Source organism: Cicer arietinum, chromosome 7, assembly GCF_000331145.2.
Source record: "Cicer arietinum cultivar CDC Frontier isolate Library 1 chromosome 7, Cicar.CDCFrontier_v2.0, whole genome shotgun sequence".
Taxonomy (NCBI): domain Eukaryota; kingdom Viridiplantae; phylum Streptophyta; class Magnoliopsida; order Fabales; family Fabaceae; genus Cicer; species Cicer arietinum.
In genome coordinates, this window is record NC_021166.2 from 9,055,566 (window position 1) to 9,082,967 (window position 27,402).

General features: G+C 31.1%; 1 protein-coding gene, 1 long non-coding RNA gene and 2 pseudogenes across 2 annotated transcripts; 2 read left to right on the top strand and 2 right to left on the bottom strand.

Moving 5' to 3' along the window:
* Positions 1 to 6,742: 6,742 nt before the first annotated feature.
* On the bottom strand, positions 6,743 to 10,151 carry LOC101504643 (uncharacterized; annotated as a pseudogene).
* Positions 10,152 to 10,268: 117 nt separating this feature from the next.
* LOC140921099 (uncharacterized) lies at positions 10,269 to 18,308 on the top strand. The gene is made up of 3 exons (XM_073370955.1): positions 10,269 to 10,683; positions 12,215 to 12,517; positions 18,250 to 18,308. Exons 1-3 carry the CDS (start codon positions 10,668 to 10,670, stop codon positions 18,306 to 18,308), a joined length of 378 nt encoding a protein of 125 aa, XP_073227056.1. The 5' UTR covers positions 10,269 to 10,667.
* Positions 18,309 to 20,151: 1,843 nt separating this feature from the next.
* On the top strand, positions 20,152 to 22,350 carry LOC101504959 (protein JINGUBANG-like; annotated as a pseudogene).
* Positions 22,351 to 24,139: 1,789 nt separating this feature from the next.
* Positions 24,140 to 24,858, bottom strand: LOC140918900 (uncharacterized). The gene is made up of 2 exons (XR_012161362.1): positions 24,461 to 24,858; positions 24,140 to 24,374 (listed from the first exon to the last, which is right to left on the bottom strand). It is a non-coding gene; the product is annotated as an uncharacterized lncRNA (long non-coding RNA).
* Positions 24,859 to 27,402: the final 2,544 nt, after the last annotated feature.

Below are 27,402 nucleotides of genomic sequence, written 5' to 3' on the forward strand. Positions count from 1 at the left end.
TTAGAATGTTTATAATTTTATAAAATAGCATAATAGAAAATGCAAGATTAGACAAAGGGTAATGCAACTTAGTATGGAGAAAAGTAATAGCATTGTAGTTGTTTAAATGTGTAGTTTTTCACTAACAAAAAGATAACATTTTTAATCAAGTCTATATTTATACACAGGTGAAAACAACATAGACTCCATTTTTACTTCTAATGAACATCAACAAGTTTAGATTTTATCTTTCTCTTAAGAAATCTCTTCTTGTATTAAGTTAGAAATGAAAAGGGGCAAACTACATTAAACTTACATAGTTATCTCAAATCATTCTTTTCTTTAAGATAAAACTATTTCAATTCAAAAATAAAAAGAAAAAAGATTGAAATCCATTAGAGAAAAAAAATGGTAAGTTTGTTTGGAGTAAAGTGAAACAAAGAAATGAGTAACAAAGTTACCTTTTTTGTACTATGGGGGGTGGAAGGTTTTCCAAGGAGGGAGGGAGGTAGGACTATGGGAGTGGGAGAGCAGCTGAGAGAGCAATGAGAGTGTTGAGAAAAAATTGTTTTTTGTAGATAAATTATTTACTCTAAGAAAAGAAAAGAGAGTACTATATAGAAATTTTTTGAGTAATACTAACATGACTAATAATAATAGAAAAAAAATCAACGTTGACTATGCACTCTGTTTTTGTTTTTGTTTTTTCACTATCTTGTGGTTTATCCAAAATGCACCACTTTGAATATGAAAGTCTTTCTTTGTATGAAAAGGGAAATTGAATAAAGGTACTAAAACCGAAGGTAGCATGCATGCATACCTAGGATGAGAAATGACCTAGTTGAACTTTCATTCAATGTGTCTTGCACCGATAAGGTAGTTTTTTTTCTTTCTTTGAATATTGACAAACATCGTGTTTTAACCAAGCAAGTGATTATTACATCTGTTTCAAATATAAAATATGACCATTTTAAAAAAACTACTCTCAAATTTTATATACTAATTATATTACATATATTTTATTGAAATTTGTAATAAATATTCTAATGAAAGTATTAAGTAATTTTGTATCTTAAAAAATAAAATTTTAAAATTATATTACTTATCAATAAATTTAATATTAAATTTTTTCTTAATCCTCGTTGTTTATTCAAATGGTCATATATTTAAAGAAGTGTGTAATAATATTCTAGGAGAATAAGAAACCAAAGACTAATTTTGTTTTTTTGTTGTAAAAAAAATAAAATTATTTATTAATGATGATGGTACTGATAGTACTTTTATAATTTTTCTATACAGAATTTGAATTATATTCTTTGCAAATACAATGTTATCTATTACCACTAAACCGATGTTTGAAGATAAATTTTACTTTAATTATAGCCTTTTTTTTCTAATTAAAGCTTCGTTTACACATTATTATGAAAATTAGCAAATACTTTTTAAAATCCAGGCCTGTTTGAATTTTTTTATTAGGCATGTTTGATTTAAATGTAGTTCATATATGTTAATAAATCAATTTATAAACTGATCATTTTTAAAATCAATTCAAAACCAATTATGACCGAATTAAAACTTTGTTTTAAATTGGTTCCTCAATTTGGTCCATTTTTATTTAGATAGTGAACCATATATACTCCTACAATCAATCACTGAACTTTCAAATTATTTTGTATAAAATAAAATGGTCTCTATTACACATCATTAATATGACATATTACATGGATTGCAATGTATATAATTAATGTGTCACCTTATGTTCTTTAAAAACAAAAGGATATAATGATATTATATTTTTTATAAATGTAACATATTTTAGAGATATTTTTGTTATTTTGTAAATTTTAATTTGGAGGATTAATTTGTTGATTTACTCCTTAAAAAAATAAGCAAAAATTTAGTGTTGTTAAATTTTAAATATGATCAACCTTATTCGTACATAGCATATTATTAAACTATTAGTGATTTAATAGTATCAAAACATATTAATTTTTAATTAAACAGTAAAACTCTTTTTAATTAAATTATATAATTAAAAACTTTTTAATTAAATTATATAATTAAAAAATATAAAATTTTGTATATCATTCGTGTTGAGAAAAATTGTTTTTTGTATAGATAAATTGTGAGAAAAATTGTTTTTTGTACAGATAAATTATTTACTCTGGGAATAGAGAGTACTTCATAGAAAATATTAATTAATATGAACATGATTAATATAATAATAATAATAATAATAATAATAATAATAATAATAATAATAAATAAATAAATAAATAAATAAATATATAAAAAGGATCCCTGATCACTACACTTTGTTTTTGTCTTTTCACTATTTTGTGGTTTATCTAATGAGAATAAAGACATAGGGAAAGTCTTACTGTGTGCGAAAAGAGAAAAGAACAAAGACAATGGGACATAAACCTAGCATGCATGCATACCTAGGATGTAGAAAATATACTTAGGAAATGAACTTTCATTCAATGTGTCTTGCACCAATAAGGTAGTTTTTTTTTTCTTTCTTTTGAATGTTGACAATATCATTTTTAAGCAAGTGATTATTACATCTTATTCAAATATAAAATAAGGTCATCTCCAAAAAATACTACTTTCAAATTTTATATACTCCTAATTCCTAATTATCTTACATATATTTTATTGAAATTTGTAATAAATATTCTAATGAAAATATTAAGTAATTTTATATCTTAAAAAAATACATTTAAACATTAAATAGAATTACTTATTAATAATGATGATATTCTAGGACAATAAGAAAATATGAACTGATTTTGTTTTTTATTGTAAACAAAAATAGAATTATTTGAATTATATTCTTTTGTACAAATACAATGTCATCTCTAAACATTAAACCTATGAAGAAAATTTTCAATCTAATTTAAGCTTGTTTTTCTAATGAAAGCTTCGATAATACATTATTATGGAAATTAGCAAATACTTTTTAAAATTCAGGCCTGTTTAAATTATTTTATTATTTTTATTAGACATGTTTGATTTGAATGCAGTTCATATATGTTAATAAATCCGTACTTTATAAACTGAGTATTTTAAACCAATTCAAAACCAGTTATGACCGAATTAAAACTTGTTTTAAAAAATACATAATTTTGCTAAAATAGTTTTTAGAAATTAAATTGGTTCATCAATTTGGTCCATTTTTATTTGGACAGTGAACCATACATAGCTTTACAATCAGAACTTTCAAAATATTTTGTATAAAATAAAATGGTCTCTATTACACATCACTAACATGACATTTACGTAGATTGAAGTATATATAGTTAATGTGTCACCATATGTCCTTTAAAAACAAATGGATATATATTCTTTGAAAATTTAAAACTTACTTTGCAATCATATCTTATATATATATATATTCCCTCCGATAATCTTACTTAAATGTAGTTGGGAAATAAAAAACATTTCATTAAGAGACATTAGAAAATAATGAAAGAGTGCTTGTGGTATATATTGAGAAAAAACGGTAAAGTAAAAAAAAAAAAAATTATCTATTAACTTGTCAACCTCAAATAAAAGTAATCAGTCTTTAGCTATAAGCAAACAAACATAAGAAAATTTGGGATGTTGTTCTTAAACACTTTAAGCAAACAAACTAATAATGTTAAATTTGGCATACATCATGGAACGGTGGCGTGTAGCACGGGGAAGGAAAATAATTTTCCACCATTGACAACTGCTATTTTTACTTTCAATAGGCGGTTGCAACGGTTACTATAGAATTTTATTTTTTTATTAACTATTAAATATATTAAATAGCTTTATACTATTGCAACTCTCATTCCACATTATAATTTCTACACCCCCACTCGAGTCATATTAAAAAAAAACATACTATTGTACACTAAAGAAATCAATGTTTTCACTTATAAGAAAAGACAAAATTTAATATTTGACGTTTAATTTAATTTTAATTATATCACTTATTTAATTATAACATTTTTTATCTCAATACAAATTCTTTATCTTTAAAATTTATTACAAATTCAACTTTTTTTATTAAAATAATATGACATGGCAATCCAAGATTATTACAAATTATTATTTTAAATATATATATATATATATATATATATATATATATTAAAAATATGAAGATTTTGTTCTTCTCTATCTTTCTCTCTTCATGTTTAACCTAAAAATATCAAATATTTAACCTACCAATCACCCTTTCAACAACATTCACTTCTTACAATCAACATCTTCAACCAATACCTAAAAATCTCTAAAGTAAAAATCTAAAATCTGAAGAAAAAAAAGATCTTACTTTTTTTTTTCTTTCTTTTGTTATTTTTGTTTATTTTTAATTATAATAATCACAAATTGTTTGCGAATTTGAAAGAAAGAAAAAAAGTGACATGTTATTCGCAAAAATTTAATAAGTTTTTTTACCTTGAATCTCTTTCTCTTGTGGACTACAACTTTCAAATCCATATTCAAAACACAAACTCACCCTTAAGAAGATAAACATGCGAAGATTTGAGATGCTCGATAAAGCATCAAGAGCAAATATTTAGGGTCACTACAAGAAACTTGATGTCTCGTGACACGCAAAGTTTGTCACTAAAACTAAAACACTGTAGGTAAAAGTCAAGAATATTTTGAGCGGCACTCAGATCCTTTGTCAACTTTAAAGGGTGGGTTGCTATGCGTTGCGAACTGTCACTACATGTTTTAAGGACTGTCACTACATATTTTTGATTTCTACCTAAATCAATTACTGTCACGAAAATTAGATAAATATAAATAAATAATTGATGGTATTGTCTGTCACTAAAAACTAGATAAATATAAATAAAGAATTAATCTATTTTTATGATTTGTCTGTCACTAAAAACTAGATAAATATAAATAAAAAATTGATCTATTCCTACGGTATTGTCTGTCACTAAAACGTATTATTATTTATTAAATTAAATTTATTTTATCTTTCTACTAATTGTAATTATAAATTATTAATACTAGTAAATTAAATTTAAATTTCTAATTTATTTTTATTAACTAATGTTATTGAAACTCAGCCTTGAAACTTAAAACATTCTACTAGATGACATGATACAAGTGTGAAAATAAATTTATCTACATTATGATTTCTATTTGCATTGGTATCACTAATTGTCATTCTCATGCATCTAATAATTGTTAGCAAACTTATAAATCACATTAGAGAAAGTAGTCAATGATGTTACTCGACAATCAAACTTATTGCATCCCAAAGTAATAGATGAAAGGTTTAAAGGGCTTTAATAACATATTGACAGCAAAACTTATCGACAAAAGCCATACCTCTTCTACTGTAAGCCCTTCTAAATTAGGCTCTAGATGTTCTTTGGTTATCTTACTGGTTTGATCACCGTAGACTCGACTATCTAGCTTGCTTTGCGGAGGGAACTCCTGCAATAATCAAACAACAAACTTTCATTAAATCGGCTACATTAATCTAATTAAGGTCATCAATATCTTATTTAACCTGCAAAGAAAATCCAACCTTTGTGGTAATTTTATTGAAAACTCTTAATTAAGCTTACCTTAAGACAACAAATCACATTTGGATTTACTCCAGCAAGCATTTCTCTTACAAATTCTTCATCAGTCATCCATGCAGATTTATTCACTACTCAAATAATAATTGTCAAATAAGATTATTTCATGAAATCAATACACATTTTCCTTTTTGTTGATTGTAAAACAATATATGAGTAATACTTAACAGGGTGATTATATAGATCCACGTAATTTTAATGGTTGAAAATGAAATATACCTTGAATTACTTTATAGGTGGTGGATACTTGAGGAACTGTTCACCATCAGTTCGAAAGATTTCCTTGAGCACAGGTAATGGACTAATCTTGCTAAGTATGTCTTTTGGCAGCTTAATTCCACCCTCATACAATCCATGAACTTCATCAAAGCTATCAAACTCATTTGGTGTGAAATTCAAATCAAAGAATACAGATTCTAACGCTGGAACCACATTTTGAGATACAACTTTCAATCCACAAGTAAGAAAGTTTGATGATTTTAAGTGACCAAAAGCTTCATCTCTTAAAAGATACACAAAATCACTCCACAAGCGATGCCATTGAAATACTAATATATTTATTTAACAAATTATTCGGTGCAACTAATTTAATAGTGTAGACTGTGGCATGCATGCTACTTGTGTAATTCTAGAGTGATGCATACAAGAATCAGGTTTATAAAGCAGTTCTAAATAAATTAATTAGTCATTATATTACACATAATCCTTACAAATTATTATGTCAAAATGAGATGAGAATGGTCAACAATAATTCATATCCAATAAAAACTCAACATGCACCTTAACATTTGAGTCAACAAAACAGGAAATAGAAATGACAAAGTACTGAAATTCATTAAATGATTCATGATGTACTAGAATCTAATTCTATGAGAAGCAACAAGATATAACTAGCATTGACTTTTTCAACATGAAACAGTAAAAAGTTCATACGTTTCACTTTTGATATTCAAACTCTGTCTGAATCTGCCTCCCATGCCTAGATCGATCTTTTGCGCCTACACCATTATCTACCAAGTTACCAACCAATGTTTTTAGGCCTTCTAATGGTGAGGTCATTATTATCTACACAAATTATTATTTATTTACAACTGGAATATGGGTGATAAATAAATCAACGTCGTAAAATAATAGGAGAAGAGGGAGATGCACCAACATGTATAATAGAGTTTTTTACTCTGTCATTCAATCACAATCATGTATTCTACTAAATCATCTAACTTTACCTCACTTGAATGGTTTATAACATGGCAAAATAAACAATTTCCATTGGTTGTCAGTGTAAAACAGTTCTACATGACAATGCATACACATGGCACTCAGATAAAAATTCTAACAAGAAACAACAATATCACTAAATTGAGAATAAAATATACTTACAAACATCTTCAGTCCAACTGAGGTTATTTTGAGTTGTTGCCCAACAGAGAAATTCAACCCAAGAATATCCTTGATTGACTTGGAGACATAGTAAATTCTTTTCACATGATTCATATCACTGTTTCTTGTAACAAGGTGACCATTGAATGGATAACGCTCGTCTATTCCATAAAAATCCTTTATACTATTAATAACTGCTACATCTTTGAAAAAGAGAACCGGGTCAACACCTCTCCATTTTCCTTGACTTTGTAGCTTTCTTTTTCCCGGTACCTTATTTTCTGTGTTTTGTGCAATATGGGGTTCTTTAGCTTCCTCCGAATTCTTTTCTTCACATGTAATAACATCCAAATCTTCTGTATTGGATACATTGTCATTCCCATTTTCCTCTGAACTGCTAAGACTTCTTCAAGTGTGGTTTCAGATGAATTGATCTGCAGTGCTTGTGCATCCTCAAGACTATGGTTTGGTGGTTCTACATATTACTCATCAATTTTTGTGCTGGGTTTTTCGATAAGAGCTGCAAGAATGAAAACAATTACAAACCTGAGAAAAAGTTCGGGTAAAATGAATATAAACATGGTAGAAATGAGATCTTAGAATTATTTCCATTCTGTTAACCCAAATTTCCCGACTAATTACTAACAGAAACTGAGGTAAAGAGAGAGAAACAAATGTTATTATATAAGAAAGACTACCTGGCAAAGGAGACACTTTTTGCAGCACAGCAATGAAGAAGGCCCCAGTGTTCTGATCATGAGGCATTATCCTCATGAAGTGCTCAAGAGGAAAATTAGAAGCCTCTTCGGCAGACTCAGACATCACAGGATTCTCTAGTGCTTCAATTCCATCTTCAGCTTTTCCATTAACCACACTAGTAATGTCATCTCCCGTGTCAGCATTAAAATTACTGTCACCCAGATCCTGATAGCGTATTCCAGAAGGAAACATGCTGAAAAGAATTACACTTCTACGAAACTTGGGAACATCTTTGGAAGAAACGAACCAACTGCCAACTGCCCTTGTCATATACCTGCACCTCCAAAATCAACAGCTTAAAAGAAATTCAATTGCAAAACTGCTACATAACAAACTTGACCCTTCTACATTTGGAGCCATAAGCTGAATCAAGTGAAAAAGCAACAGGTGCAAGGATACACGCTAAAGTTGGACAAATATAATAATTTTCTGTTCATAAAGTTTAAAACAACATTTGCTATTTTAACCATCAACGTGTAAGTGTGGGCACATTAGTAGGCATCCAATTGATTGAGTATCAGAATTTGATTAGAATTATTTACTACCAGAACATTCCAAACAATCGCAAATTAGTAAAAATAGTCAAAAGTTGGAATTACAAGAGGCATAACCGCCGGGCTACACACAGTATACCACCAACTGATATACTATATTAGACCACCAATTACCTTACAAAACGTAGGAAACTAAGAAAGCCAACCAGCCACAATTTTCCTTCAAAATCCTTTAGTTTGTCTCTAATCACATGATATAAATGGGCATGATCTCCAAAAAAACCCAGATACACACAAACTTTGACATGTATAGGTAAGCAACATATTTTTTTTTCTTTCTAAATATTAAATGTATTATAATCAAAACTGGAATGCTGAAAGAAATAAACAATCAATTGGCCACATAAAACAGAAACCTTCCATCTCTTGAGACCTGGCCGACGAATAAGTTATGGAAGCTCACTCGATACATCAACAAGTTCGACAGACCCTCCACACCTCCGCAAAACCTGCAAAACAGTAAAAAAAGAATAGAGGATAAAGAAAATGGAATTGAGCACGGCTCCTTATTAGATTTTCATGTACTAGGCCCAAGATCTACCTATTTCTCCTTTCCAATTAGAATAACATATAAATATAGACACACAACACACGTACATACATATATTAAGCCTTCCAGTTACACCTATCCTGATTAACGGTTGGCTGCTCTGCTCGATTATCCGAGACTGACAACCTACGCATTTGGGCTTCATAGGGAAATTGGTACAACCAGCCAGCCCAAATGGAGTTTCATTAGATTAGATAAACCTGTCCAATATCATTTTTTTCCACACTAGAAGAAATCTATCTCTAAAGTAAGATAAGTGTCATCAAAGTATTTGCCACCCCAACCTGCATTCCCTCTAAGCAATTTTTTGCTTGGCAACAATGTTTGTAACTCAAAGAGATGACCAAAAATAGCTGTTTCAGATGCATCATTGTCAAGGCAGAAGAATTGGCGGTGCCACTAGCTGACGCAATATCATATCTAGCGCTAGCTTCTAGTCAAGGCGGTAAAATAAACTAATAGAGTCATAATCTTACACTTAAAAATTAATAGTTATCACTTAGCACTCATACTATTAATAAAATGTTGGGAGTAAGGGTAGAAGGCTAGTCAAGGGTAATAGGAGAATAAACCCAAAATAGCTGCAATTCAAACAACCACCGCACCTTAGTACCATGAGCTACGCATACGCTATGCCAGTGAAAGAGGAATGAAATTGTTTTGGGGCTAAGTTGAGACATGACCACAATAAAATAAATTATGCAAGAAAAACGTGTTTTTTGTGTGGCCGAAATTTGCAAGCCTACACTTGCTTAATTGTTTTCAAATTTTACCAAGTGTTCTTAATGACATTGGTGGATTATGGTGGCAAGCAAAAAATCAGCCATATAAACTGGTGTTGCAGCCTCTGGCGGAAATATGGTGGCTAATATAGGTGTTCTGGCCTATGGCGGCTGGCACAAAATTCACCATGGCGCCAAAGAGGCGGAAATGGAATAAACTGCTGTACTGTGCTTCAAAGGTAACTACGCATTAGTTCAACTTACTATGCTAAAGCACTTTTCTATGTCAACCCAGCAACTAGCAAGGCTACATAAAAGTATAGACTATATAGCACTCAAAGTAGATTACCTCTGCAACCACAGCTTCATTCTCAATAGGATTCATTGAGCATGTTGAATAAACCATTCATCCACCAACTTTGGGTAAAGATAAACCTGATAAAATCAATATAGCAGTTGATATTGCTGCAATATAAGTCTAAAAAATCTAATCCAAAAAACTTTATGTCTCAAAAATTCATTTCTATTCATTTAAGACAATAAAAAGAAGTAGATTTTTGACCGCCAGTAATCTGTCTTCAAAAATCAGAGTTAGGCTACAAGCGAAAGTCAGTTCAAATAACATAATAGGAGGTTCTTCGTTGGTGTAAAATAATGTTTTTCATCTTCAGAAGACACAAAACAAACATGACACAGAGAAGCTACTACTCTACCCCTTGAGGCTCAACATAATACAAGTGTGTTCTGTAAGATTTATGGGTCACATATGTAATTAATTAATAAAGTGTGTTAGGGTCATTATATAATTAGCCAATAAACTGGGGGTCAAATAATATATAATAGTTTATGGCTAAAGAGCATAATAGTTATGAAAATTAATAGTGTAGATACCAGGCAGTTTCTAATTTAATGAGGGGCTGAATTGGAAATACTGCAATTTGGGATATAACTAATAATAGTTATATATAGGGGTAATGGTCCCCAAGGCAAACACAACAAGACTATTCAGTTTCAAAACCCTAAAGGAGAAAACTCTCTGGTTCTCTCTATCCCCATCAAGAGAGCAAGGTCTTCAGGGTGTTTTGCTGAGGAAGATCACCCAACCCATTGGCTCTATCATCATCATCCCAGGATTTCATCAATGGCAATTCCCACAGGTACGCTTCCGCCCTTGGTTATTCATCATGTAATTGGCATGGATAGTTAACAAGTGGTATCAGAGCCTACCATGTTTAATTCATGATGAAATTCGGTTATTGTCTTTGTTTTAGGATTCAATTTGGGAATTTTGACATGATTGAAATCTTAGGGTTTGTAATTTGGGAATTTGGATATATATATTATGGAATCCATATTTTTTTTTGTTTCCGGTTATAATTTTTTTTGTTGTTGATTGTTTTGGATGATTGGAACAATTAATTAATCGTGAATAATGCCATGAAATTCTGCCATATTTGAATAATGATCCGGATTTTAGGGTGAATAGAATAATGCCATATTTGAATAATGATCTGGATTTTAGGGTGAATAAAATTCTGCCATATTTGAATAATGATCCGGATTTTAGGGTGAATAGAATAATGCCATATTTGAATAATGATCTGGATTTTAGGGTGAATAAAATTCTGCCATATTTGAATAATGATCCGGATTTTAGGGTGAATAGAATAATGCCATATTTGAATAATGATCTGGATTTTCTATAATTCTGCCATGAACAAAGACATGAATAGAATAATGATCTGCCATAATTCTGCCGTATTTATTTTGCCGTTTTTGAAAGACATGAATAGAATAATGCCACATTTATTCTGCCATATAGAATAATGAAGATTTAATTGAATTATACAGTGAAAACTGAAAACAACTTCCAAAAACAATTAATAAATTGAGTAATGAAATAGACATAGAGATAATTAAAATGTGTGCGTTATAGCAATAATCAGTGAGTGTTTTGAATCACAGTTGAAATGTTGTTTTCGCGTCCCGAGGCATTCTTGAAAACAAATAAGTTACAAAGTGAAGCTTATGTGTTAACGCGATTTTGCCATAGTTTTTTTGAAAACACGCAGAATAACTAAATAATAATTTACATTAGGTAACAACTAGATGTGGCAGTCCAAATTTTTTTTTTTTTGATAAAACAATAATTATCAAATAATAATGAAATAAAGTTTATATTAGTGAACAATATTTTTTAAATATTGTTTTATTTGGATATAATAAATATATGTTCAAGTCAAGTTTGACATTTTTGAATGAGTTAATTGAAACTTGACGTCGCCAAAGTGACCTCTCTTGTCTAAATTGCTCGTGAAGAGTGTCAAATTGCTGTGTATATGTTTATTCATGCGGGTATTGACCGGCCCAAAGGAATGTTAATATTTGGCAGAATTACATGGTACATCTGCGATGATAAATGTGTGACAATTATTTGGTGTACATGTGAGCAGTAAATCGGCCCAAAGGAAGGTTTATTGTTTGACATGTCTTATTGTCAATATTTGATCGTTGCAACAAGAGTACCACTAGCAGTTGGTGTTACTGTCCAAAGACTTGACATCAATGGTGCACTGGGTATCTTGAGATGGGTTAAATTCCATGATTTGAACACATGTATTTATTTATTTATTGATTTATTTTGTTATAATGTGAGTTTCTAAGTTTCGTTCTTTATTTAATTCACAGCATCGGTTGCTTCCATATCTGCAAATTTGAGTTCTATTCCTGTCCTTAATGGGACAAATTTTAAGGAATGGAAAGAGAACATTTTGATTGTTCTTGGCTGCATGGATCTAGACCTTGCATTAAGAATTGATCGACCCTCTACTCCTAAGGACTCTAGTTCTTCTGAAGAAAAATTAGAGTATGAGAAATGGGATCGCTCAAATCGCATAAGTCTTATGATCATAAAGCGTAGCATTCCTGAGGTCTTTAGAGGTGTTGTTGAGATGGAAAAACGCTTTGTAAAAAGTGATAAGGCTGAAACAAGTTCTTTGCTTCAGAATTTAATTTCCATGAAGTATCAAGGCAAGGGAAATATAAGAGAGCACATTATGATGATGTCCAACATTGCTTCTAAGCTTAAAGGTCTAAAGCTTGAGTTGTCAGATGACTTACTCATTCATTTAGTATTGCTGTCTCTTCCTTCGCAATTCAGTCAGTTTAAGGTGACTTATAATTGTCAAAAGGAGAAATGGACTCTTAATGAGCTCATTTCATTATGTGTGCAAGAAGAGGACAGGCTGAAGCAAGATAGGACTGAAAGTGCTCACTTTACTAGCATCTCTAAAGACAAGGGCAAAAGGAAAAGAATTGAGGAGCCCAAGAACAAAGCTGCTGCTAAGGGTCCAGAACAAAAGAAGCAGACTAAGGATAACAACTGCTTCTTCTGCAGGAGTTCTGGACACGTGAAGAAGGATTGTGCCAAATATCACGCTTGGCGTGTTAAGAAAGGTATGATTCTGTCTTTGGTCTGTTCTGAGGTTAATTTAGCTTCAGTACCTAGAAACACTTGGTGGTTAGACTCTGGTGCAACTACTAACATCAGTGTTTCAATGCAGGGTTGCCTGAACTTCCGAAAGCCTAGTGATACTGAAAGATGGATCTATGTAGGAGATGGGAAGAAGGTAGAAGTTGAAGCCATAGGAAAATTTAGATTATTATTAAGTTCCGGTCATTATTTGGATTTAAAAGACACTTTTGTTGTACCGTCATTTAGACGGAATTTGATCTCTATTTCTTATTTGGACAAATCAGGATATTATTGTTCATTCGGGAATAAAGAATTTACTTTGTCTTTAAATTCGAATGTTGTTGGAACCGGTTTACTTTCTGGTTATGATAATCTTTATTTGTTGGAAACTGTGGCTAACTATAATGAAACCTTGAATGTGGAATCACGTGGTACTAAGCGGAAAATTGACAATTTCAATTCAGGGGTGCTTTGGCACAAGCGTCTAGGTCACATCTCTAAAAATAGAGTTGAACGACTTGTGTCAGATGGAATTTTAGATTCCATTGACTTCACAGACTTTAACGTTTGTGTAGCATGCATTAAAGGAAAACAGACTAAAGATAAGAAATTAGGCGCATATAGAGCTACAGACGTCTTAGAATTGATACATACGGACATCTGTGGGCCATTTCCAACTCCTTCTTGGAATGGTCAACAATATTTTATATCATTCATAGACGATTATTCTAGATATGCCTACCTTTACCTAATTCACGAAAAGTCCCAATCAATAGACGTGTTCAAATCCTTTAAGGCAGAAGTTGAGAATCAACTTAATAAAAGAATTAAAAAGGTCAAATCTGATCGTGGTGGTGAATACTACGGCAGATATGACGGTTCAGGTGAACAACGTCCGGGACCATTTGCCAAATACCTAGAGGAATGTGGAATCGTCCCACAATACACTATGCCGGGGTCACCCAGCATGAATGGTGTAGCTGAAAGACGAAACAGGACTCTTAAGGATATGGTAAGGAGTATGATTTGTCATTCCACCTTGCCAGAGTCACTCTGGGGAGAGGCATTAAAAACAGCAGCATACATTCTTAATAGAGTACCAACTAAGGCAGCGGCTAAAACACCTTATGAGCTTTGGATTGGGCGTAAGCCTAGTCTGAAGCACCTTCATGTTTGGGGATGTCCAGCTGAGGCAAGGCCTTATAGGCCGAATGAAAAGAAATTTGAACCCCGAACAATTAGCAGCTATTTTATAGGGTACTCAGAAAAATCAAGGGGCTATAAATTTTATGATCCTAATTTGAGAACAATTTTTGAGACGGGAACGGCAACGTTCTTTGAGGATATTGAGTTTGGGGGGAAGATTAAGGTTAAAGATTTTGTCTTTGAGGAAGAATCGGTAACAATTCCAGAACTGATTCTTCCACCAATTGACTTTCCCATTATTGAACAAACTCAAGATGATCTGGTTGTTCAGGAAGAACAAAATCCAGATCAAATTCAAGATCCTCAAGAACAAGTGCCTCAAGAGCCAGCTCCATTGCGGAGATCCACTAGAGAAAGGAAAAATGCTATTTCGGATGATTATGTAGTATTTATCAATGAGGTAGAGGAAAATGTTGGCATGACGGAAGACGACCCAGTCAACTTTCATCAAGCCATGCAAGATTCTCGTTCAGATAAGTGGATCGAAGCAATGAATGAGGAGTACAAGTCTATGCAAGACAATTCAGTTTGGGAACTTATCCCATTACCTGAAGGAAAGAAACCCATTGGTTGCAAATGGATTTTTAAAACCAAGCGGGATTCCAATGGTAATGTGGAGAGATATAAGGCACGTCTTGTAGCTAAGGGTTATACTCAAAAGGAAGGGATTGATTATAAAGAGACTTTCTCTCCGGTTTCATCGAAGGACTCTTTAAGAATAATCATGGCTCTTGTTGCTCACTTTAATTTGGAGCTTCATCAAATGGATGTAAAAACAGCTTTTCTCAATGGCGACATTGATGAGACGATCTATATGGTGCAGCCAGAAAACTTTGTGTTGGGAGACCCAAAGAATATGGTGTGCAAACTAAGAAAATCCATTTATGGGCTAAAACAAGCTTCTCGTCAATGGTACCATAAATTTCATCAAGTAATTCTCTCATTTGGTTTTGAGATGAATACAGTTGATGATTGTGTGTATCATAAGTTCAGTGGGAGCAGACATATTTTCCTGGTCTTGTATGTTGATGACATACTGCTTGCCACTAACGATATAGGCATGTTGCACGAAACTAAGAAATTTCTATCAAAGCATTTTGAGATGAAAGATCTTGGTGACGCCTCTTTTGTATTAGGAATTCAGATACACCGAGACAGATCTCGAGGTATTCTTGGATTGTCACAAAAGAGCTATATCGATAAGGTTCTCAAAAGGTTTGGGTTACAGGATTGCAAACCAGGGGACACCCCAGTTGCTAAGGGAGACAAGTTTAGTCTCAAACAGTGCCCTAAGGGAAGTTTGGAAATTCAAGAAATGCAAAAGATCCCTTATGCTTCAGCTGTAGGGAGTCTTATGTATGCCCAAGTATGTACGCGTCCAGACATAGCGTTCATAGTAGGGATTTTAGGCAGATATTTAAGCAATCCAGGTCTTGACCATTGGAAAGCAGCCAAGAGGGTCATGAGATATTTGAAGAGAACAAGAAACTACATGCTCACATATAGGAGGTCAGACCAGTTAGAGATCACTGGGTACTCTGACTCGGATTTTGCGGGATGCCAAGACAGCTTAAGATCAACTTCAGGCTATGTCTTTCTGTTAGCTGGTGGAGCAGTTTCTTGGCGTAGTGCCAAGCAAGGTCTTACTGCTTCATCAACCATGGCAGCAGAATTCGTAGCAATTCATGAGGCATCTGACCAGGGCATTTGGCTGAGAAATTTTGTCACGGGGCTGCAAATAGTTGAAGGGATTGAAAGACCACTCAAGTTGTATTGTGACAATAGATCAGCAGTCCTGTATTCTAACAATAATAGGAGCTCAACCAAGTCAAAGCACATTGACATTAAGTTCCTAGTTGTTAAAGAGAAGGTACAAAGTGGACAGATATCCATAGAACACTTAAGGACAAACTCCATGATTGCGGATCCACTCACTAAAGGTCTACCACCCAAGGTCTTTCATGAGCATACTGCTCACATGGGTGTGCTACAGTTTGAGGAATCTTGATTTTAGTGGGAGTTTCGTCCATTATGTAATTCATGTTCTATGTTTAATTGTAAAGTACAAATACATTGTATTTGGACTTTCTGATCAGAAATAAAGTTTAAAGTATTCAGTTTTTGGTTACTTTGTACATTTAAGTTATGGTATGATCTCATTCGATAAAGTAGGACCAGTTGAAAATTGACATGCATTGACCAACTTCATGTAATTTTCATGCTACACTTTTCATAATGGGTCTATGTCATTTAGTTGTGTCAGTACGGGTGATCATTGATGGGTTTAGTTATGCTTATTATGACGAAAGCCTCTTTGGTTCCATGTGCTGATATGATTAATGGACGGGACAATTTGGATTATACTCAAGGTAATTATAATGACATTTTTGACGTCATAAAGTCTAACACACTCCTAAGGATACATGTGTGACCAGTGGGAGATTGTAAGATTTATGGGTCACATATGTAATTAATTAATAAAGTGTGTTAGGGTCATTATATAATTAGCCAATAAACTGGGGGTCAAATAATATATAATAGTTTATGGCTAAAGAGCATAATAGTTATGAAAATTAATAGTGTAGATACCAGGCAGTTTCTAATTTAATGAGGGGCTAAATTGGAAATACTGCAATTTGGGATATAACTAATAATAGTTATATATAGGGGTAATGGTCCCCAAGGCAAACATAACAAGACTATTCAGTTTCAAAACCTAAAGGAGAAAACTCTCTGGTTCTCTCTATCCCCATCAAGAGAGCAAGGTCTTTAGGGTGTTTTGCTGAGGAAGATCACTCAACCCATTGGCTCTATCATCATCATCTCAGGATTTCATTAATGGCAATTCCCACAGGTACGCTTCCGCCTTTGGCTATTCATCATGTAATTGACATGGATTGTTGAGCACAACGTTATTAAGGTTTTCTCAACATGTTCTCTTTCAAATATTTAGGAGAGATGTATAGAACAATTTATAGAGCAATATTAATCTGGATGAACAAAAGGTTTCATTCAATGGCAATAACAAATTTCAAAACAAAGGATAACTAGGCTTAAGACTGAAATCATGCAAAGCTCAGACTGAAATCAATGTAAATGATGCTCATGAAGATTGTCATTACTATTTAACATGTTATGTGCTTTTTCAATTACCAATATCAAGATGTAGAAAATTGCTACTAGAGGCTGCAACTTACTTATTCAACATGAATTGAAGACTAGATCAGCAACTTACTGGATATAGCTGGCTATCACAATAAACCAGGGAGCCACCCAATATCTGCCTTGAAGAATCCGACACTTTGAAACGACAGTGTCATAGATTTGAGAAGAAGAGTTATAGGTGAAGTCAACTGCGGAGCCTGATAATTCGGTGAAGAGGTCTTGAAGGAAATGGATTTCGAGGAAATTGTGATGGAAGAACGATATTTATTCACTTCAAATGGAAGAACGATTTGAAACTTAATTTTTACGATTTTGTGAGAAAGGCAAACGAAGATGAACAAAATAAGGAGAAGAAGCACGATTTGAGAGAAGATGAGCGATTTTACAATTTGAGAGAAGAAGAGCTAAATTGAATCGCAGAAAATCGAATTGCTAGCAGAGAGAAGAAGGGAACAACTTAATCTGCTTAATTGTTAGGAGAGAAATTCGATTGAACAAAGAAGATTGAAGAAGAATATGAATTGAAAAAGAAAGTTGAAGGAAATCAAATAATTACTAGAGAAGCAGAGCGATTTCTGAGAGGAAAAATGAAAAAAAAACCATTTCACCTTAAAATGAACGTGGAAAAATTTCTGAGAGAGAAATTTCTACTTTATAAGGTTTTTGTTCATTTAATTTTTTTTTACAAGAGTGTATAATACTTTTAGAAATATTGACACATTAACTGTAACTAAAAATTACTAAAAATAGTTTCAATAACAGATAAAAAAAATATCATAAAAATTGAGTGTTACAATAGATACATTTTATTTTTTTTTAGTGGATTAAAAATGATTCAAATTTTTACTTTTCTAGCATTTGTTATTGTTGTTTCTAGTATCCATTCTCTTCCTTCTCCTTTTTAGATCTGAAATTCTATCAAAACTTACATTGTGAAACACACTCTAAAACAAAAACCGCCATGTGTGGGGACATATTTGAGGGAAGAAGATGAAGGAAAAAGTATGGATATAAGAGAAGAAAATTTGAGTTTTCTATGGTTTTTAGAATTTAGGATTTATTTTAAATTAGTAATTTTTTATTTCTGAATTTTAATGTTAGGTTTTTTTCTTGGATTTATGATGAAAATTATATGAAGTTTGTTTATTTTTTAATAATAAAAATTAATAAAAAATTTAGTAAAAAGTTGGCGTGACTTGCCCCTCAACATGTGTTAATAAAATAATGAAAACAAAACTATGTTGTGCACTTTATTTTTTTTTAAAAAAAACATAAATGATATTAAAAAAATTCTTAGTTGAAGATGATCTGTGAGAAATTTTCAAGGTTTGAATGTTTTTCTAAGTTTGTTTTGTTGAAAATGGTGAATAATAGTTTCAATTTTTTTTTATTTTTGTATACAATTTTAATTTATTTCATATTTATTAATATCTTTATTTAAACTTTTTTTAATAGAATTCTATTCAAATACATAAAAAAATAAAGCATATCAATAAAAAATATTGACCGTAGATGTCAACTAAATGTTTTTTAATGTCAAATTCTATAAAAAAAAACATTCAAAGTTGAAAATTTTTAAATAATGAGGATAGAATTTTAAAAAAAATTTCAAAAGGTTGAAATTATTATTTACCTTTATCCATATTTATTTTAGGTGAAGTGATAGTTAAACAATGCTCATGAGATTCTTCAAGACCAATGCAAGACCACTAACTTAATAGTTAAAAGATTAAATAAAATGTAACATGTACTTGAAAGATAAATGAAAGATCGACTTAATAACTAAAAGACTTAATTGCAGTTTTGGTCCCTTTATTTTAACTGAATCGCGAAAGTAGTCCCCTCATTTTATTTATCCCCAGCTTTGGTCCCCCAAGCAGAATTTTGGTCCAAAACTTGATGAAATTTCATTTGTTTTTGCATTTATTTAAGTCACACAATGCCTCAAAATCTCATTTGCAACAATTGTACCTGAAATATATGACCATAAATGGTGTAGTACGGCTTTAAAAACTAAAATTTTGTTTGAGGGACCAAAACTGGGGAGAAACAAAATGGATGGGCTACTTTCGTGATTCAGTTAAAATAGGGGGACCAAAACTGCAATTAAGCCTAACTAAAATGTTAAATAAGTCTCAACAAGTATTTCGAAGATCAACGAATCACTAATTTAATAGTTAAATAAGATATTACAAGTATTTAAAAGACTAAGAAAATACCAACTAAATAGTTATAAAGTTAAATAAGACCTAACAAGTACTTGAAAGACCAACAAAAGGTCCATTTAATAACTAAAATATTAAATAATGTTTAACAAGTGCTTAGAATACCAATGAAAGAAAACTTAACCGTTAAAAGGTTAAATGGGATCTAACAAATACATGGAACACAAAAGAAATACCTAACAAATATTTGAAAGACGAACGAAAGACTAACTTATCAGTTAAAATTAAACAAGATATATGAAGTACTTAGAAGATAAATGAAATACTGACTTAACAATTAAACAAGTCATAAGTATTTTGAGAATCAATGAAAGACCAACTTTATTGTGAAAAAATTAAATAAGACCTACCAAGTTATTCGAAGATCAACAAAAGACCTAATAGGTACTTGAAAGATCAATGAACCAATTTAATAGTTAAAAAGTTATATAAGACTAAACAAGTACATAGAAGACAAACAAAAGACCAATTTAACGGTTAAAAGGTTAAATAATACCTAATAAATTATTCTAAGACCAATGAAAGACCAACTTAATACATCAAATTTTGGGGGTCCAATTTTACTTATATTTTACATCATAGTGTACACTTCAAAGACTAACAAAATATTGACTTAACACTTAATTTTATATTTTCATTAGTGAATATCATGGAATTTGAAAAATCCTTCAGTACCTCTATTAACCACACTACCACACGTTCTCTTTCTTCGCAACAAAGCCTCGCATCAGTTCCTTCCCTCAACTCAACCTCACAACAATTTCATGATTCAACCTTCACATGTCTCACAACTCTCCAACTCCAAACTTGCATTTCCTCTTTAACCCTTTCACAAAATTTCCTCTACACCGGTTCATCCAACAGAGAAATCACGTCATGGAATCGAATTCATTTTCACTCTCACCCTCAACAGTCAAATAACACAATAGTTTCTGGAAACGGTGCCGTAAAATCCACAGTAATTCATTCAGACAAGCTTTTCCCCGCTCACCAAGTCAACAAAATCTGCGTTTGGAAAATCACCATTACCAACGTTAACAACAACGAATCTCAAGGGCAGCAACAACACAAGTTCACTCATTTAGCCACGCTTCCAACATTCATTGACCGTTTCTCGAAATTCTTACTCCCGAAAAACCACGTTAAGATTCGAAGGAACAAAAAACGAACATGGGTTCACCACGTTGACACAGTCTCTTCCCTTGCTTTATCAAAAGACGGAACCTTGTTGTACTCTGTTTCGTGGGACAGATCAATCAAGGTTTGGAAAACCAAAGATTTCACATGTTTGGAATCAGTGAACAACGCACATGACGATGCAGTGAATGCAATAGTAGTTTCTAATGATGGGTATGTTTACACTGGATCAACAGATAAAAAAATTAAGGTTTGGACGAAAGATAAAGAAGAGAAGAAAAAGAAACACATGTTGTTGTTGGTTGATACTTTGGAGAAACACAATTCTGGGATTAATGCATTGGCACTTAACTGATGGTTCTGTTTTATATTCTGGTGCGTGTGATAGATCAATATTGGTATCTGAGAAGGGTGAAAATGGTAATTTGGTGGTGATGGGTGCGCTACGTGGTCATACAAAGTCTCTATTGTGTTTAGCTACGATTTCTGATTTGGTGTGCAGTGGTTCTGAGGATAAAACAATTCGAATTTAGAGAGGTAATAATACTAATACTAATAGTGTTGTAGAGACTATTGTTGTTTGGGTGTTTTAGAAGGGCATAAAGGTCCAATTAAGCGTCTAACTGCTGTGCTTAAGTCTGAAGAATCTTTTCTTGTCTATAGTGGTAGTTTGGATTGTGATAATTAAACTCCTGCTTCTTTATGTACCAATAACAAAAAACTCATGCTCTCTTTTTTTAAACTCGGATTTGTTCGGAATTCTCTACATTTATGCAATTGAAATACCAATGATTGCTCGGTTAAAATCATATAGTTTAGATTTAAGTTTGGTATTTCGAATTATAAAATAAAAATTTAAAAAAAAATTGTATTTTTTGGACGGTTTAATCTTTAATCTTTACCCTCAGAGTTAGCTCTATATTCACAAGAACACAAATGCAAGTTTCATTTCAGAAAATCATAAGAAATTGAGTGTATACTGTGAGCAAAGGTTAAAGGCTGTGTTAACTGGGCATACTTGCAATGTTGATGCATCCATCTTCTTGATGGTGCTTTCAGCTTTCTTAACTTTCATCCTATCCAAGTTCATCAGACATACAATTATTAGATGGTTCACAATAAATGCAATAGAACATAAGAACCATAAAATTAAATCGTATTGCCATAGAGATTGTATGAAATATCCTATACTTAAGCCAAGGCTTACTCTGCTGCCACAAATTGATAATATCAGTGGCTTACACAGTAGCAACTCCTTGAGCTCTTCCCAAGTATCTTTCCTTGGACAAAAGTAACAAGGGCTGAGAAGAATGGGCCATGGTTAGGTACCCTTTGATCAAGTGCAGAATAAACCAAGATAGCAGCAAATCCAAGCTAGTTGCACAAAATAACATAAAGAAAGTAAGATCCAACTCCTAAAACATAGTAATACTAATAATAGCCCATCACACAACACCAGTGGCAACAGACATCTAATAATGTTAATATATTCAGCAATTTCCTTTGGTGATGTCTTCAATTTCATCAAAGTCTCGAAACCCTCAAATGAAAGCATCATCAGTATCTCCTCATGAAAATCACCTTCTGACTTTACTGAATGCATAAATAAATCAAAGAGTGAAAAGGCATTGCACAATAAATAAATAAATAAATAAAAAATACTACGAGAGGGAATAATAATAATTACCCGTGAAATACTCGGTTCCTTATCTTGGCTAAAGTTAAATGCTGCTGGAACCGTCCAAACACCTCGTATTCTCTCAAGATCTCCTCCTTTGCAATGCGTTCAGCTTCTTCTGCATCAATCAATCAATCTATCAATCATTAGCCAACACATTCATAAACCAAATTAAATTCGAAAGAATGATAATAATAATAATAACAATACTTTTGAGGATAAATTTGAGTCTCCATTTCAGGCGCCTCAAACTCAGTTTCTTCTTTTTAACGCATTTGTTATTTTCTAACTGAATTGGAATCGATTTCTCCATTATTACAAAAACAGGTCAAAGGAATTTGAGTCGGTTGAGAGATAGAGAAGATGAACGAAGGTGGATGGATGATTTTATGGGCTAGACTATGTAGGCCTATCACTACCCGCACCACCACTTTTCGTCATAATAGCCAATATTTAATTTCTAGTTATACTTTTTAGTTTCAACCAATTTTATCCATCAATTAAAACAGTTGTTGGTGTTTTCGTTTTTTACATCAAAATTATATATTACAATTTCATTTAATTTATTTATATCCAAATTAAAATTATACCAAAATTATTTTTCATGATTAACCTATTTTAACAAAATAGAAAATCAAGTATTTGGACACAATAGTACCTGTATGGACACTAGTCTACATAAATACTATACATTGTGATGTTTTACCTTTAATGGTTTATATGGATTAAATTCAACAAATACATACATGAGTATGTTTTTATAAATAAAAACTTACAACAATATTTTTTTTAATAAATATGTTATGTTCTTACTGATTCTATTAGATTGAGAAATATATAGATATGAGACGCTTTTCAAATAAAACAAAATAAGTTAAAGACTTTGATGAGAATTATTTATTTTAATTTTATCACTTTCTTTATTTTATTTTATTGATGTGATTACGACTAACGTATTATTTTTGTTGTAATTTTTATTACTTTGTCACATTGTATTTTCTTTTTTTTGAATTATATTATTTATCTTAAATTAGAAAGATTAATATAGATTTCCGAATTACGAGGCCATTAAATATAGTTATAATTGGTTTAAAAAAGTTAAAGATTAATATAGATTTTCTTTTTCAAAAAATGTTGTCGTAGGTGGTAACTTAAGGGGTTTTTTCTTCCTTCTAAAAAACACTATCGTAGGTCTTTTAGCACTTTTTTAACAAGTGTTGTTATAGGTCTTTAATATCGTTTTTTTTTTCTTCATAAAACCCTGAGTGTTATTAGATTAAAGATTGTGTTGTTCTACTCTTCTCAAAAAACCCTGTTATTAATTTCATTCAAATTCTATATTCTATTGTAAATTTAGTTTTTCCAAAATCATCAACATCATGCACATATTGATACAATAGCAATTTTTTTAATTCAAATTATATATTCTACTATATATTTATTTTTTCCAAGATCATCTACATCAAAACACATATTGACACAATAAACAATTTTTTCATTCAAACTCTTAATTCTACTATACATTTAGTTTTTCCAAGATCATCAACATCAAACACATATTGACACTAGCAATTTCCAGCAACATCAATTTTTCTAAGATCATCATCAACACAATAAAGACCCTATTGTAACAAAAAAATAAAATAAATTAATTAGAATAATTATAAGTTTACACAGAAATATACAATAGCAGTTTACAATGTGAAACACAACTAATATCAACAAGATAGCAGCAAATCCAAGCTAGTTGCACAAAATAACATAAAGAAAGTAAGATCCAACTCCTAAAACATAGTAATACTAATAATAGCCCATCACACAACACCAGTGGCAACAGACATCTAATAATGTTAATATATTCAGCAATTTCCTTTGGTGATGTCTTCAATTTCATCAAAGTCTCGAAACCCTCAAATGAAAGCATCATCAGTATCTCCTCATGAAAATCACCTTCTGACTTTACTGAATGCATAAATAAATCAAAGAGTGAAAAGGCATTGCACAATAAATAAATAAAAAATACTACGAGAGTGAATAATAATAATTACCCATGAAATACTCGGTTCCTTATCTTGGCTAAAGCTAAAGGCGTCTGGAACCGTGCCCACACCGCGTATTCTCTCGACATCTTCTCCTTTGCAACGCGTTCAGCTTCTTCTGCATCAATCAATCTAGCAATCATTAGGGCACGTCTGAGTTTCCATTTCAGGCGCCTCAAACTCGGTTTCTTCTTTTTAACGCATTTGTTATTTTCTAACTGAATTGGAATCGATTTGTCCATTATTACAAAAACAGGTTAAAGGAATTTGAGTTGGTTGAGAGATAGAGAAGATGAACGAAGGTGGATGGATGATTTTATGGGCTAGACTATGTAGGCCTATCACTACCCGCACCACCACTTTTCGTCATAATAGCCAATATTTAATTTCTAGTTATACTTTTTAGTTTCAACCAATTTTATCCATCAATTAAAACAGTTGTTGGTGTTTTCGTTTTTTACATCAAAATTATATATTACAATTTCATTTAATTTATTTATATCCAAATTAAAATTATACCAAAATTATTTTTCATGATTAACCTATTTTAACAAAATAGAAAATCAAGTATTTGGACACAATAGTACCTGTATGGACACTAGTCTACATAAATACTATACATTGTGATGTTTTACCTTTAATGGTTTATATGGATTAAATTCAACAAATACATACATGAGTATGTTTTTATAAATAAAAACTTACAACAATATTTTTTTTAATAAATATGTTATGTTCTTACTGATTCTATTAGATTGAGAAATATATAGATATGAGACGCTTTTCAAATAAAACAAAATAAGTTAAAGACTTTGATGAGAATTATTTATTTTAATTTTATCACTTTCTTTATTTTATTTTATTGATGTGATTACGACTAACGTATTATTTTTGTTGTAATTTTTATTACTTTGTCACATTGTATTTTCTTTTTTTTGAATTATATTATTTATCTTAAATTAGAAAGATTAATATAGATTTCCGAATTACGAGGCCATTAAATATAGTTATAATTGGTTTAAAAAAGTTAAAGATTAATATAGATTTTCTTTTTCAAAAAATGTTGTCGTAGGTGGTAACTTAAGGGGTTTTTTCTTCCTTCTAAAAAACACTATCGTAGGTCTTTTAGCACTTTTTTAACAAGTGTTGTTATAGGTCTTTAATATCGTTTTTTTTTTCTTCATAAAACCCTGAGTGTTATTAGATTAAAGATTGTGTTGTTCTACTCTTCTCAAAAAACCCTGTTATTAATTTCATTCAAATTCTATATTCTATTGTAAATTTAGTTTTTCCAAAATCATCAACATCATGCACATATTGATACAATAGCAATTTTTTTAATTCAAATTATATATTCTACTATATATTTATTTTTTCCAAGATCATCTACATCAAAACACATATTGACACAATAAACAATTTTTTCATTCAAACTCTTAATTCTACTATACATTTAGTTTTTCCAAGATCATCAACATCAAACACATATTGACACTAGCAATTTCCAGCAACATCAATTTTTCTAAGATCATCATCAACACAATAAAGACCCTATTGTAACAAAAAAATAAAATAAATTAATTAGAATAATTATAAGTTTACACAGAAATATACAATAGCAGTTTACAATGTGAAACACAACTAATATCAAATTATATAACTCTCAGTTCGAGCGCATACTGACACTAGTCTTCCTTGATTTTAGTCAGATCCCTTTCAAGGTAAGTTGACTTGGAGCTGTCAAAGTACTATGTGCGATATAATATTTAAACATAAATAAGTTAGAATAAAATATATATGTAGTTTATATATCAATATCAAAATCTAATGAAAATAACGTACCGTTTCTGGAATTATACTTTGATTCATAACAACAATCTCCTTCATGAATATCGCAAAATATAATACCCGTAATTTGTAGTCTATGTTGTTATCTTGGCGAGGGCCCTGTAATATAAAACATGTGCACCAATATATAGTTATGCATTGATTGTAAATGAAAATTTAAAGGTATATAATTAAATTCTATAACAAAAATTTAAAAAGTATTAAGGTAAAATGTATTTATTATTTCAAAGCTTTATTGTAACCCATGTGATGTTGCTTTACTTATGTTTTGACGTTGTGGCCCCTCTTTGAGCGCGGAAAACTTGTAAAGCACTATCAAATAAATATGATTATTTTGCAATAACCAAACACATTATTTATACGTATAAGAAATAAATAAATATTACTTACGTATCTAAGATATTTTTTATTTTTGAGTGATTGTTATAATGACCGTGCAATAGATCCAAATAATATATAATTTATGAAGTGACATTGATGACAAACAACACCCAATATTGCCTACAACAATAAAATTTTGGTTGACAAATTTGTTTACAACTGATAAAATAACATAAATTAAACAAGATATAGATAAAAAAATATCTAATTATTATGAATTATATGGCATAAGAAACAACTTATTCTTTTCGCACCATTCTCCAAATTAGTGTTCTATCTCTTCTTCTTTTTTTCCTCACCATGTCTTGTCCAACATGTATAGCTTTGATCAATTCCATGTCATACTAAATGTCCTTCCAATTGATCTGCTCTAACACGTTTTCTAAAACAACATTTTAAACAAGGACAAATGATTCGATTTGGGTCTTTTGCATTCTTCATTGCAAACTTAACAAACTCTTTCACTCTATTTTCATATTCTTTTGACAATTGATTGATACACATCCATTTCCGATCCATTTTCATACTTTTTTTTTTCTGTCTACTTTATCACAAATGTATAATTAGGTAAAATAATTGTAGTTCAAAATAATTACATTATCCTAAAGTTAAAAGTGTTAAGAAATATAAACATGACTACTTTCTCAAGAAATGTTAAAAGTGAATTAGTTTTAATTTTTCTTATAGTAAACATAGAGGTGCCTTTATTTCCTAGTTTTTTT

What these genes read in the sequence shown, in the direction of transcription:
- LOC140921099 (XM_073370955.1), top strand. An exon ending in AAGTGATAAGGCTGAAACAA is followed by an intron (nt 12,518 to 18,249) that starts GTTCTTTGCTTC and finishes TGTTGTTTCTAG; the next exon opens with TATCCATTCTCTTCCTTCTC.